Here is a 13,598-nt window from a genome sequence, read left to right as displayed (position 1 = left end):
AAGTGGTGGCTTATTGCGCAGCTTTGCTTAAGTGACAGATCATTTGAACATCAGATGGAAGAAATTTGTAGAGCTATCATTTAAAGTAGACCTACTTATTGGTTCATTCTGAAGATAACTGCACTTATTAACATGCTGGGAATTTATTACCTGTAGAAATCTGAATTTCATACTATAATTTGGGTGATAGTTGACATGTCTATTTTTTTGTCCACTCAATCTAATATGATTGGCCAACATTGATAAAGCTGGGAAAGAGGAGGTTCCGTGCAAGGAGGGGTGGAGTCACGCTGGTTTTACTTTGGTTATTGTGAGCCTGAGCATTTTGTAGTTTACTCTTGCGTCATTTGACTGTCTTTCACCTGGGAATTGTTAAATGGCCAACAACAAATCATATTATGTCATTTAAAAACTGTCAATCTGGCGGATTCTACTGCCAAGTATAAGAAGATTGCATCCGTGCAACTAAAAACCCAGCAGGCAAGGTCCTAACGTTAAGGGAGTTTTAGAGTGCAATATTATGAACAGAAGTTGTCTGAGAAAATGGTCTCTGCAGAGCAAAATAAGTAGCATTCTTCACCAAGGGATTCCCTTGTTGACCCTAATAATAATGTATACCCAGCCCTAGGGACCAGTGTCTCATTTTCAGTGAGGACTACCAAGGAATCTGTGCTACTTATTTGTAGCATGTAACACTCTTACTCCCATGAGTAAGAATGGCATATATATTATCCTCATTGTCTATGAAGCTTAACGAGAAAAGGAAATTCTAAGTTATTGTCTCTCTAAACCTGGGGCAGTTATTGAAGATCAGTGCAATAAAACAAGTTTATTGTTTGGAAGTCAGTAGATAGGAATACAGAAAGTTGACATAAGAGGGAACTCTTAGGAGACTGTGGAAAGTGTTTTAAGCTCAGAAAACTTCTCATTTGATTTTAGAGGTCATGGAACAAATTACGGCATGTTTAAAGACTAATGCAATAACAATGGTGCGTAAGCTAAGGCTCCAGGTCAGCAGTTGTCTGAGAGCAAGTGCTGGTTCACCTACAATATTCTATAGAGAAGAAATACATCATTTTAATTCTCTAAAAACTCTTAATTTATAATACATACAGTAGTCATTGACCATGTTCCCATGCCAGAGCTGTCTGTGGACTGTGTTCTATTGAAAGATAAATCTCTCATGTTCTTGTTAATGCCTTAATGCTGTTGGTATTTACATTAAAATAGTTTTGTTTTTTTATAGAACATAGAAGCACATGAGCGAGTTTTAAAGCATGCAGCAGTGGGGAGGGCGGTTTGAAACCCTGGCATAAAAAAATATTCTTTTGTAAAAATTCTAAAAACATGTAAAAAATGCAGCATTGTTGTGATTTTTTTTAAACACATCAATTTTAATGGATGAAAAAGAACTATGTGTTGTTATATTTAGACAAAATTCGGAAAGCGACGGAGACATTTAAGAAAACTAGAATAAATGTAGATGTAGTAATATAGTAGAGTATATTTCTTATGCTGTTGCTATTTGCTAAATATGCACATACTCTGCACCGCAGCATTGACATCTAACCTATGACTGCAGGCAAGGACTTGACCTGTGAAATGGGAGTTTTGGAACTAGAAGCTGGTGTTAGGGATAGGATTTCAATTCTGTATTTGTACTTTCAGGAAGTCGGGGCTAGGAGGATGATAGGATTTTGAGGCTCTTTTAGATCATAGAAAGTGACACTAGGGGGGGTATAGTTACTAAATTGTGGGTTTGAAAAAGTGGAGAGGTTGTCTATAGCAACTAATCAAATATAGACCCTAGGTTCACAAACTGAATGGGGTTTGAAGGTACATTATTTTTTTATTTTAACAATGATGACATCAAGGTAACCAGAGGACTAATATGACTAGCTCATATGACTAGCTCTGTCTTTGGGGTACCTTAATTCATTATTTTCTTGGTGGTTGCTGTAGTGTTGCATAATGTTCAGTGTGGTATCTCCTGCAGATGACCCTTGCGTAGACAGGATTAGCTTATCAAGGAGATTCTGCTCCTTCATTGATATTATAGCTATAAACTGCTTTTCTTGAAGCCCCACTAGGACACAAAAAAGGATAGACACATTTGTAGTGGATGTTATTATCCCTTAAAATGCTGCTAAGACCTCACCTTGTAGCCAACAAGACTAAAGAGATATCTTGGAATATTTGTAGGATTGCTCCATAATAGTCCAGTACTGACATAAAAGCACATCTTTCACCTGCATGGGATCCTGTGACTTGGGCCTCAGTGCCTGATGTGCTTGATGAAGGAGCAGGTGGTCCTCAGGAATATCAGGTGCCAGTTGGGAAAATAACTTTTTAAGGTGCGTCTCGGGGTAGGTAGTTAGTTGGACTTGATGTGATGTTTGTACTGTCTCCACACTGCACTTTTTTCAGAGAATCCACCAATGTGATAGGTGGACAAGTAATCGCATTGTACACATCTATATTTTGTAAATTACAATATGTGAGTAACAGCTTGGCAGACTTGTCTGGATTAGTTGATTGATAAACAGGGGCAGGACCACTGATGTCACAGCAACTCAAATGACTGCAGTCTCTGCTTCTTGACCTGTATTAAATTCCACCAGGACACTGTCTGAAAGATGTGGGAGGAGCTATAGCTGTATGTAAGTGACTGTGGATACAAGTGGGGGGGGGGCTACAGGCAGGGCAGGATTAAGGGAATGGAGGCCCCTGTGCTAAGGGGGCCTCCATTCCCCCGTGAGGCCCCCAATGTGAGCCGCCCACCGCCCCCCGTGAGCCCCCCCCAAGCACTTACCTGTCAGTACAGTCCTCCTTCCGCGACGAGCTGTAAGCTCCTTACTGAGGAGATCTCGCAAGAGTTCACGAACTCTCGCGAGATCTCCTCAGTGAGCAGATTACTGAACGGCTGTTACGGCGCCCAGCACAGACCATGCGTGTTCACCCACTACTGATGAACCCCACTCCGCTCTCCTGAGCATGTGCAGGGAACGGTGCATCAGCTGTGGAGCCCTATTTGGATTTTCAGCTCTACTCTGATGGAATGAAAACTAACCGGAGTTACACTGCTCATGTGCAGGAAGGTGTAATATGTAGCAACACTCAGGCTATTAATAACGGAGTCAGAAATGTTTGATAACATATAATGAAAGTACAGTTTTATATGTTGCTTTATGTTTGCCTTTGAAAAATCATTTTAGGTTTACTCTAATTGGGTGTTTTATCTTGTATGTATTCTGAAAGTTTTAAGCTGGTTTATTTAAGTGTTTTTATTCGGTCTGTACTGTATTTCTGTATTTTGCTTTTTACTGCATTAAAAAAATATAATATTTGGAATAGTAGTGGGCTATGTACTCAATGTCTAATACTATAATTATATACAGCACATTTTCAAATAAATAACGAATGTATTTTGTTACTATCCACATTTAATCCCCTTATTACCTCCTACTTGTATGCCGAAAAAGAACATTATCACCATGTAATGAGCCAAAGATGGGTTTCACAGTAAAACATCAAATTAAGGAAACTGTGGTGGTCATTATTTTTAAAACTCAAACATATTTCCCAGATCATCTTAAATCAATTCAGAAAAGAGTGCAGGATACACAAAAATCCATCTGTTAATGGCAAATACATGCTTTAGAACTGCAATCTGCTGATTATTAGATCACTATAGAAGCAAATCACTTTGATGTGTGTTGTGAGCAAAGTCTGTGTTGCTGTCTATGCAACTTCACCATGTATATATGGCTGAAACACACAGACGGAAGCCAGTAAGATATAAAGCAATATATATTTAGTAACAGATGCAGGAATTAAAGTCATCTGATTTTCGTATCTCTTAAAAAAATAATTAGTCTGGCTATTTGAGATGTTGGGAGTTATGGTACATAAATATTATTTATTATACCTGATTGACTGTGACGAATATCAGTTAATTGCTCATATTGTTTATTTTCAGGGTCCCCATCCAAGGCAGTATTGTGCTGGTCTACTAGTCACTATATATAGATGACATGGTTGTTGGCATCATGGCACGAATATACATGATGTACAATAATGGTACAGTTGTATTGTGCACATATTTCAGTGTCCATTTGCTGTTTATACTTTTGGGCAGACTTTTGCAACTTTACTAAGTGTCATTAAAAAAAAAAAAGAAATACAATTTAATAATAGAAAAACCTTTGTTTAAATAATGGTAAAATGACAGATCAGAACTTTGCTTAAAGGTTGTGTCATTGCCTGGGGAGTCATTTTGATTAGAAACATACAGCATTCAACATATTTTAGCGTAGTATTTCTGTGGTCAGCTATCAGATATAACGTGGGATAGCGCCAGCCCCCTGGAATTATGTGCGATGACTTGTAAAGCATTTTACTGAAACACGCTTGCAGCTTGTCCACACTTTAATTCTCTATTTAGTATTCTTAAATGTATGCATGAATGTCTCATATATTATTAATAGTGCCCACTTTCCAAAGAAACATAGCTTAAATCTTACAGCAAATTTAAAATCATGTTCAATAATGGTAATTACTCAAAAGATAGATCCTAGAGTCAAGACAGTAATTATGTTTGAGACCATGTAGGGTCATATACATACTAAGAAATAATATCCCATTATACAAATTACAAGCCAAAGGACAGTTGGCAGACTAATCAATGGAATGGCTATGTTTGCTAGCAAAACCTTGTTAAAGGTATGTTTTACTATATGAGAATATGCTGAATTGTGTTTAAAGTGGTAGTAATTAAATATTTTGCCCAGTTTTCTCTGGCTCCCTAAAGCTAAATAAAAAAAAAAAAAAAATATTCTATTGTCTATATGGTGTCCCAGTCACTTAGCAAACGCATCAAACACTGTGGTGTGTTTAGAGAATGTAAAATGAGGATACATAAGTACTTAAACTCTATTGTGGAATTTTTGTAAAATTTTTAGTTATGATTAAACCAGGGCTGGTGGGACACGGCAAGCGCGACAGGAGGGCACCCTGCTTACCCGGGCAACACGGCAGCACCCTAAAAAAACTATTTTTATATCATATATTTTCTGCCTCGGCGACGTTATCACTTAGATTCCGGGTCCCGCTCTGAACAGCCTAGAAGCCTAGCTTCTATTACTGTCTCCCTTCAACACCCTTTGGCATCAGGTGATATAAACTCCAAGTACAAATCTTTGTTCCCACTGCCAGTTTAATTTTTATTTAACGTTTTGCTCATTTATGGTAAAAATGTTAGACTAATTCACTGGTTCCCAACTCCAGTCCTCAGGGACCCCTAACAGTGCATGTTTTCCACATATCTTTGCTGGAGCACAGGTGTATTCATTACTGACTGATACATTGTAACAGATCCACAGGTGGTCCTAATTATTTCACTTGTGACCTGGAAAATCTGCACTGTTAGGGGTCCCTGAGGACTGGAGTTGGGAAACACTGGACTAGTTTAAGGAGCATCTTATTATAACTTCTCAAAAAATAGGAGTTGGTCTGTGAATCTCTCACTTTCCCTCCTCTATGTAACTAATAATTGCTGACTTAGTGACTATTGCTGGTCGCACATTTGGCCTGATATTACCCTATGTGTGCCAGAAAAAGATAGGGGATGCCTATAATGATCCAATTCCAATCTATCATATTATCATCAGGGACATCCGGAAATTTATGACTGTACTAAAAGACCGTTCTGTTATCTGGAAATGATCCATCTACTTAACCAAAGCATCAAATTGTAGAATGATCCTGTAACTCTAGACTTCAGTCCGTTTGTGGCCGCCCAGCAAGGCTTTTCATGTTTCATTGGGAATAATGTGAAGCCAGTGGCCAATGAAGGACCTGTTCTTTGCTACCCTAGTTGATTTGCTCTGTCTATACTCTTGTGGCATATTATCAGAATATATCTGTTCACAATGCTGGTGTCCAGGTTCTAGATATCAGTCATAAGCTTAATAAATCTCTCTCTTTTGTTTACATTTTAGGCTTTTCCCTGCATTTCTACTGGAATTTATGGTAAGATTTTTGCTTTCTTTTTTAATTGCCTAATTATTGTTTCTTTCTGAGAATGTAACATCTATATCATTTATACATTTCTATGTATTGCACTACTCTGTTTAAAGTGATATTTGTACATATATTAATGATACGTTTAAATGGCTGACATGGCCCTATTCTCCGTGAGTGCTAATAATTTTGTGCACGGTTGTGATTTTAAATCTTTAGAAACACCAATTCCAAGTTCTCATATTTTCTGTGATATAATGGCTGGTTTCTATCCCATCCGTTTCATTAGTGAGTGGACCAGGGGTTTAGTTACGTTTTAAGTGGGGACTGGATGTGAGGGGTAAAGCTGAGTGTGGAAGCAGTGCCCATGGGGAACAGGGGATAGAGTGATGTGGCCAAATGCGGAGATGCTGGAAGTGGTTGTGATCACAGCATGGATGGGACTGGCAGCTCACTCCGGTGATAACCACAAATGTACCTAACGGATGTGAAGGAGACTGTGATCTGGCACCACCAGTCTTTCCTGTACGTCATAAAATGGTATTATACTTACACTAGCTTGGAAGTACTTAAGCCATTATTATAAACCAAACTCATATTTGCCTGCTTTTTGGACAATAGGAGAGGTCCAAGGGACAAGTAATGGGGGTTGACAATGTCATTTGTGTCATCACTACCACACCTCCTGCAGTGCATCAATGTGTTATTCACACATTTAGCATCACCAAGGCCCCACCACATATAAAACATAGGGCTTCATTTAGACTTATGCGCAAAGCAATACAAAAATGAGCAAATATTCTCCTGGAAAAAATGTGTTCCACTGCAAGGGGTGCAAATGCATTTATTTACTTTTTGCATGGAGGAAAATAGTGGCTTATTTTGCATGTAGCACACAAATACTGGGCAGTTTACTGCAATTTAGAGTTGAGCTAGGGTGTGCCACCTCCCAACTTTAAACCTCCTGGACATTTTAAATTGACCCACCCCCACCCCCCCCCCCCCCCCCTTGCAGTGGTTTTGCCAATATGCAAATTTGCTCCTATTGTGCTTTGCTCCTTACTTATCGTAGTAGTAATGTTATCACTTGTGCAAGACATGCACTTGGGACCATCTCCATTCTACATGAACACAACCTTGTGTATTTGCAGAAAAGTCAGGGCAGTTACGCATATGTAATGTGCATCATTAAGTCCTGCTTTTCGTGAATTAACTGTATTCTCTTGTTCATAGCACTTCTTGACATACACCTATTAAAGCTGCAATACCACCTACATGTTATATTTTACTAACCTCCTCCCCATTTTAGCTGGTTTCCCGGGAAAATGGTTTCATGGAGAACCATTGGCGCATCCTTTCTAGAACAAAAAATCAGGAATGAATTTCATTTTCCCCTTTAAAATTAAAGTGGATGGGGTGTATGAACAGAAGGACCAATTACAATCTCTTGGTTGTGGTTTATGATTGGTCCTCCTGCTCAGAACCCAAAAGGATTTTGTCTGGTGCTGTGAGAAGAACCTGAGGAGTAAATCAGTTGCATGGGGCGACAGATTGGGGAAGGAGAGGGGGTTTGTAAAATGCAACACGTAGGTGGTAGTGCAGGTTTAATGTATATTGCAGATCATCTCGTAAGTAGCACCCAGGAATAGCCCTAATACTGTCAGAATCCAGCACCAATATTTATTCTTTACTGCACAGGACTGCTTTACAGCCGGTGTAGCATTATTTTATTTTATTCTTTTAAGAAGCTGATTAACAATACTCAAGAAAAATGGACAGTTTATACCACCTCGGTGTCCATTGAAAAAGTATACCATCACGTATTCTCAGTTTAAACTCATTTGTTGAACAAAGTAGGCAATTCGATATCTACGAGGTAATGTAGAAAGCCTGTAACAAGACGTAATCATGTGTGCATATCTAGATGAGACAGGGACACAGAATGAAAAGTTTTATGAGACTGGAAACTAATGAGCAGTGTTGGTGGTGATGAAATATCAAATTGAATCTGCATTAGCTCAGCATGTTTAAAGTAGCTGATCCACTACACACAGACTTGGCAACATCAGTCATCAATGTGATTACATCTAAGGTATATATTATGTATGAACGCATCTGACATGTAAGTGCAGGACTTAATCCATTTACATTTAGATAGTAATTTACTCATTGGGTTGTTATTGGAATAACAGAACATCAATCGAAACGGGAAATTCACTCGGAGGTTTTGCTGAGGTCTCTGTTTATATAAAGTTTAGGCTTCCTTCTCTTTGCATCATTTCTTTAAAAAAAAAATCCTGTAATGCCTCTTTTATGTGTTTATTTTCCTATCCCTCCCACATAATACTGCACAATTTAATAATAAAATGTATCAACACTCATCTTGGCAAAATTCCCAGAATGTGCTGTTTGCATATTGGCCAGTTTGCTCAGGCTGGTGCTGTCCAACAGCTTTTGTGTGGGCTATTTAGAAAAAAATCAATGGCCAGACTGCTGTGAGTGGGCTAGGGTAGTGCAGCTCAAACAAAAAAAATGCATGGAATAAGCCACAACAAGAAAAGAAATTATTTAGTGTGTTATCGCAAAATATATAAGATTTCACATTGCACATTATAGATTCCTTGCACTGAAGCATACCGTGCCCCGTGAATTTATTATACCCTTGGTAAATGTAAAGAAACACATTTAAACTACTGAATACTTTCGTTTTGCCGTGATAAATTGAAAATATTTTTTCCCAAGTAATGATCAATATTTGCTTTGCTAGCCTTGTATCTATGTTTTGCTTTGATACTTCCTCTTCTATTGGTAATGGAACATATTATGTAGGACGTTTGACTTTATACTATATAAATTTTTAGCAATACTAATGGAGTGCATGTGCAATTTCTCCAGCCTTACTTCAATTGGAGTAAAAAATGTCCTGTGGAGCTGAGTCATGATGGCTATGTTGAGTTTATATATATATATATATATATATATATATATATATATATATATATATATATATATATATATATATATATACATACAAGTTAACCCATGCATGATACTCATGCATTCTAGTCAAATCAAGATACTTGAGGTCTTAAAAAGGTTCTTGTCATGCATTTGGGCCTAGCCCAGGCCTCCTCAGGGGAAGATCGTTACTTCCCGATGCAAGCGCCCTTTTTAATGTGTGTTCATGAGGTAAAATTACCTCACGAAAATGAGTTTGACCCCTCAACTCGTAAATTTAGCCTTTACTACCCCTCCCACAGGGGGAAGGGGGGATGATGGAAGTTAACTGACTTGACTATTCTAATTTTTTTGTCAAATAATGTCAGTATACCAAATTTCAGGTCAATTGGATGAGCCCTTTCTGAGAAAATAGTTTTTTCCACACACACACACACACACACACACACACACACACACACACACACACACTAACGCACGCCTCTACACATGTGTGTTCATGAGGTAAAATTACCTCACGAAAATGAGTTTGAGCCCTACCAAATTTCAGCCCTTTTTGAATTTTTTTTCCCACACACACTAAGAATTTAGTAGGTCAGTGTATAACTCTGCCCAGCAGGTGGCGCTGCAACTTGTTTTGTTTTTTTTTCACACACAGACGCCACTAAGCATTTATATATTAGATATATATATATATATATATACATATATATATATACATATATATATATATATATATATATAGCAGATAGATAGATATAGATATATAATATTATATATATATATATATATTTATTTATGTGTGTGTGTGTGTGTATATGTGTGTATGTATGTGTATATATATATATATGTATATATATATATATATATATATATATATATATATATGTATATATATATATATATATATGTATATATATATATATATATATATATATATATATATGTGTGTATATATATATATATATGTGTGTGTATATATATATATGTATATATATATATATATATGTATGTATATATATATATATATATATATATATGTATATATATATATATATATGTATATATCATACTTACCAACTTTAGAAAGTTGGTTTCTGGGAGCCTGCAGGGGGAGGTGGGCTTGATGCGGGGCGGGGCTCCAAAATGTCCCCGTGACGTAATGACGCAAACACATCATTTGACAGCAGGGGGTGGGGCCAAACGCCGCGATTCACTGGGAATCGCGGCGTTTGGCATCTAATTCTGCCCACTTCACTAGGAAGTGGGCAAAATGCGGGAGTCTCACTGCCCCTTTCAAATATTTTTCTCATGGAATATCAATTTCTGCATGCTTTCCCATATGGGCCAACCAACATGCTTCTACGAGGAGACAAAGTTAGGTCTATCCTACCTCATCCCCAGCACATGCCTGTCTAAAACTTTTGCTTTCACATATTGCCTATCTTAATAGAGTTGAAGTATTCATTAGTATAGTCATGCTATGTTATATTATTATTATTATTATTATTATTTGTTTGTTTATAAGGTGCCACAGATTCCGTAGCGCCGGATACAGAAGCATGTAACAAATAGATGAGGTAATACATGTCAGCAGCACAGATGAGTGTGAGTAATGCTATGGGGACTCACACAGAGTGCAGCAAAAGACGTGACAGGACGTACGAGGGACAGGAGACAGACGTGGGACAATAGGGAGAGAGGACCCTGCCCACGAGGGCTTACATTCTAAAAGGATGTTCTGGCAGACATGCTAGGAATACACCAGAGACACTTTTTGCGATATCATTAACATAATCCTGATTGACTCCGTATGATCACAGCTCGGTGGCTCAGTGGTTAGCACTTCTGCCTCACAGCGCTAGGGTCATGAGTTTGATTGCTGAACGGGTCCTTAGCTGTGTGAATTTTATATGTTCTCCCTGTGTTTGCGCGGGTTTCCTCTGGGTGCTCCAGTTTCCTCCCACCAGGGGAGGGCTGGCAAATTTTAGCCTGGGGGGCAAGACTCCACTCAGCAGCCTATTAGGAACAATTTAACAGAAAAACAATGCAGGTGGCCCAGAGAGGCCAAGGTAGCCCACTATGGGACTGGCCTATGGGGGCAGATGTGCCCCCAGCCTGCCTCCACCTCCCTCATGCCAGAAACATACTGGTATGTTAATTGGATGCTGACAAAACTAACCTTAGTCTGTCTGTGTGTGTGTGTGTGTGTGTGTGTGTGTGTGTGTGTGTGTGTGTTAGGGAATTTAGACTGTAAGATCCAATGGTCCAGGGACTGATGGAAATGACAAAAACTGAAATGAAAAACCTGCGTCAGTGACTCTGGCAGTTAATTTTCAATCTATATCTATATTCTTAAAATAAAAGGTGATTACATCAACATACAGTATGCTATACATGCCCATAATGTGACAAGTGTTCTTTAAAGAAACAACAATAAATTTCAGAACAAAGATGACATTCCTGAATAAGAAAACCTATCCCCCATCTGTGTAAGATTAGCTGCACAAATGATGATATACATTATTGTACACTTTTTAAAAGCTCTTGTAAAATTTGTGTTGTAAATGTCATGAAGTCCTTGACGGCTTTTTCTATATGTTTTTCTCTCTGCAGTATTTTTTTTTCTTTTCACATGCCCTGGACCTTTCAATAAGATATTTTTATATGTCCCATTTATTTGAAGAATTGCAACATGAAAGCAATATTACAGCTATAATAGAACATATTTATTTATTTTTTATTTTTTTTAAATTAGAAACTGTTTCTACTGAAATAAATAAATAAAAATATTTAGCAATATCCAAAGTACCTTAGGTTAAAATAATGTTACTGCTATTAATGATATTAAAACATGTTATATGCATTTTATGAAAAACAATTCTTCCAGGCTATTAAAACCATGTATTAGAACCTTAGAAAGTTATGCACTTATTCAGGAATACAGATTGTGAGAATAAAGCAGTTGCAGAGACCAGTGTAGTACCAATGAATGTATTTATGCTTATGTATACACGGTGGCTCGGTGTATTCACATTTCATTTTTCAGCGCCAGATAAAAATGGATTTTTTCGATAATCTTTACCATTGATCCCCATAAAATACTCTGGGCTAAGGTGCTAAATTCTCTTTCATAGTGACGCAAGCCTTGAATCCACAAGTGCGCCTGAATTTCAGCCAAAGCCAGGGTCGGACTGGCCTTTCGGGAAGCTGGGCTATCCCCCGGTAGACCCCCATCCCTGTAAACTCTGCCCTCTTCGTTGGGGGGGAGCAGGTTTTTAATAAACAACAACTAAAATATATATATACTTACCACGTCGCAGCGCCGGCGCCCCTCCTCTCTGCTTTGTTGGCATTGAATGTCGGGCATGACGTCATCAAGTCACTGACATTGAGTGATTAGCGGCGCAGAGAGGACCCAGCACAGAAGAAAGAAGACAAGAAGAGAAGAAAAGAGATGAAAGAAGCCAATAGGAAGGTAAGTAAAAGAATGGAGACAAGGGGAGGGAAACATAAAGGGACAGAGTGATAAGGAAGAGGGGGTGAGTCACAGAGTGATGAGGAAGAGGGGGCGAGGCACAGAGTGATGAAGAAGAGAGTGGGGGAGGCAAAGAGTGATGAAAAAGAGAGTGGGGGGAGGCACAGAGTGATGAAGAAGAGAGTGGGGGAGGCACAGAGTGATGAGGAAGAGGGGGCGAGGCACAGAGTGATGATGAAGAAGAGGGTGGGGAGGCACAGAGTGATGAAGTAGAGGGGGGAAGGCACAGAGTGATGAAGAAGAGAGTGGGGCGAGGCACAGAGTGATGAGGAAGAGGGGGTGAGGCACAAAGTGATGAGGAAGAGGGGGCGAGGCACAGAGTGATGAAGAAGAGAGTGGGGGGAGGCAAAGAATGATGAAGAAGAGAGTGGGAGGAGGCACAGAGTGATGAAGAAGAGAGTGGGAGGAGGCACAGAGTGATAAAGAAGAGAGTGGGGGGAGGCACAGAGTGATGAAGAAGAGAGTGGGGGAGGCACAGAGTGATGAGGAAGAGGGTGCGAGGCACAGAGTGATGATGAAGAAGAGGGTGGGGAGGCACAGAGTGATGAAGAAGAGGGGGGGAGGCACAGAGTGATGAAGAAGAGAGTGGGGCGAGGCACAGAGTGATGAAGAAAAGAGTGGGGGGAGGCACAGAGTGATGAAGAAGAGGGGGGGCACAGAGTGATGGAGAAGAGGAGGGAGGCACATAGTGATGAAGAAGAGGGGGCACAGAGTGATGAAGAAGAGGGGGGGAAGGCACAGAGTGATGAAGAAGAGGGGGAGCAGGTGGGGACAGAGTTATGAAGAAGAGGGAGGGAAGGCACAAGTATTAATCGTGATTTAACTTCGGGCCTGGTTGTAATTTAATAAATGTACCCATTTTTTTTCAAATAGGGCCCCCAACATTCCAGGATCCAGACAAGCCACAACAAAAGAAACCAGCAGCCACAGGTGGTGAAAGTCACAAGAACAGGTAGGACAGTCTGTCAAATGTTTGAGTCTAGTGGGACAATCCCGATTTTTGGTGACTGTTCTGCCCAATCTAAGGGCAGGTCAAGACTGTGTACTCTTTATATACACACTGCATTCTTTATACACTACT

At 39.1% G+C, this 13,598-nt stretch overlaps 1 protein-coding gene across 2 annotated transcripts in view; it reads left to right on the top strand.

Annotated features, from left to right (window-relative positions):
• Positions 1-13,598, top strand: part of MACROD2 (mono-ADP ribosylhydrolase 2) — a 1,475,276-nt gene that overhangs the window by 1,092,413 nt on the left and 369,265 nt on the right. For both annotated transcript variants that reach the window (XM_075203945.1, XM_075203944.1), the window contains exon 7: positions 6,000-6,030. In XM_075203945.1, the coding sequence (XP_075060046.1) occupies positions 6,000-6,030 (31 nt within the window). The remainder of the gene's footprint in view (positions 1-5,999; positions 6,031-13,598) is intronic.

The sequence above is a fragment of the Mixophyes fleayi genome, chromosome 3 (genome assembly GCF_038048845.1).
Source record: "Mixophyes fleayi isolate aMixFle1 chromosome 3, aMixFle1.hap1, whole genome shotgun sequence".
NCBI lineage: Eukaryota > Metazoa > Chordata > Amphibia > Anura > Limnodynastidae > Mixophyes > Mixophyes fleayi.
The sequence above is the reverse complement of the archived record's forward strand: the minus strand, read 5'-3'. Positions and strand labels throughout refer to the sequence as shown.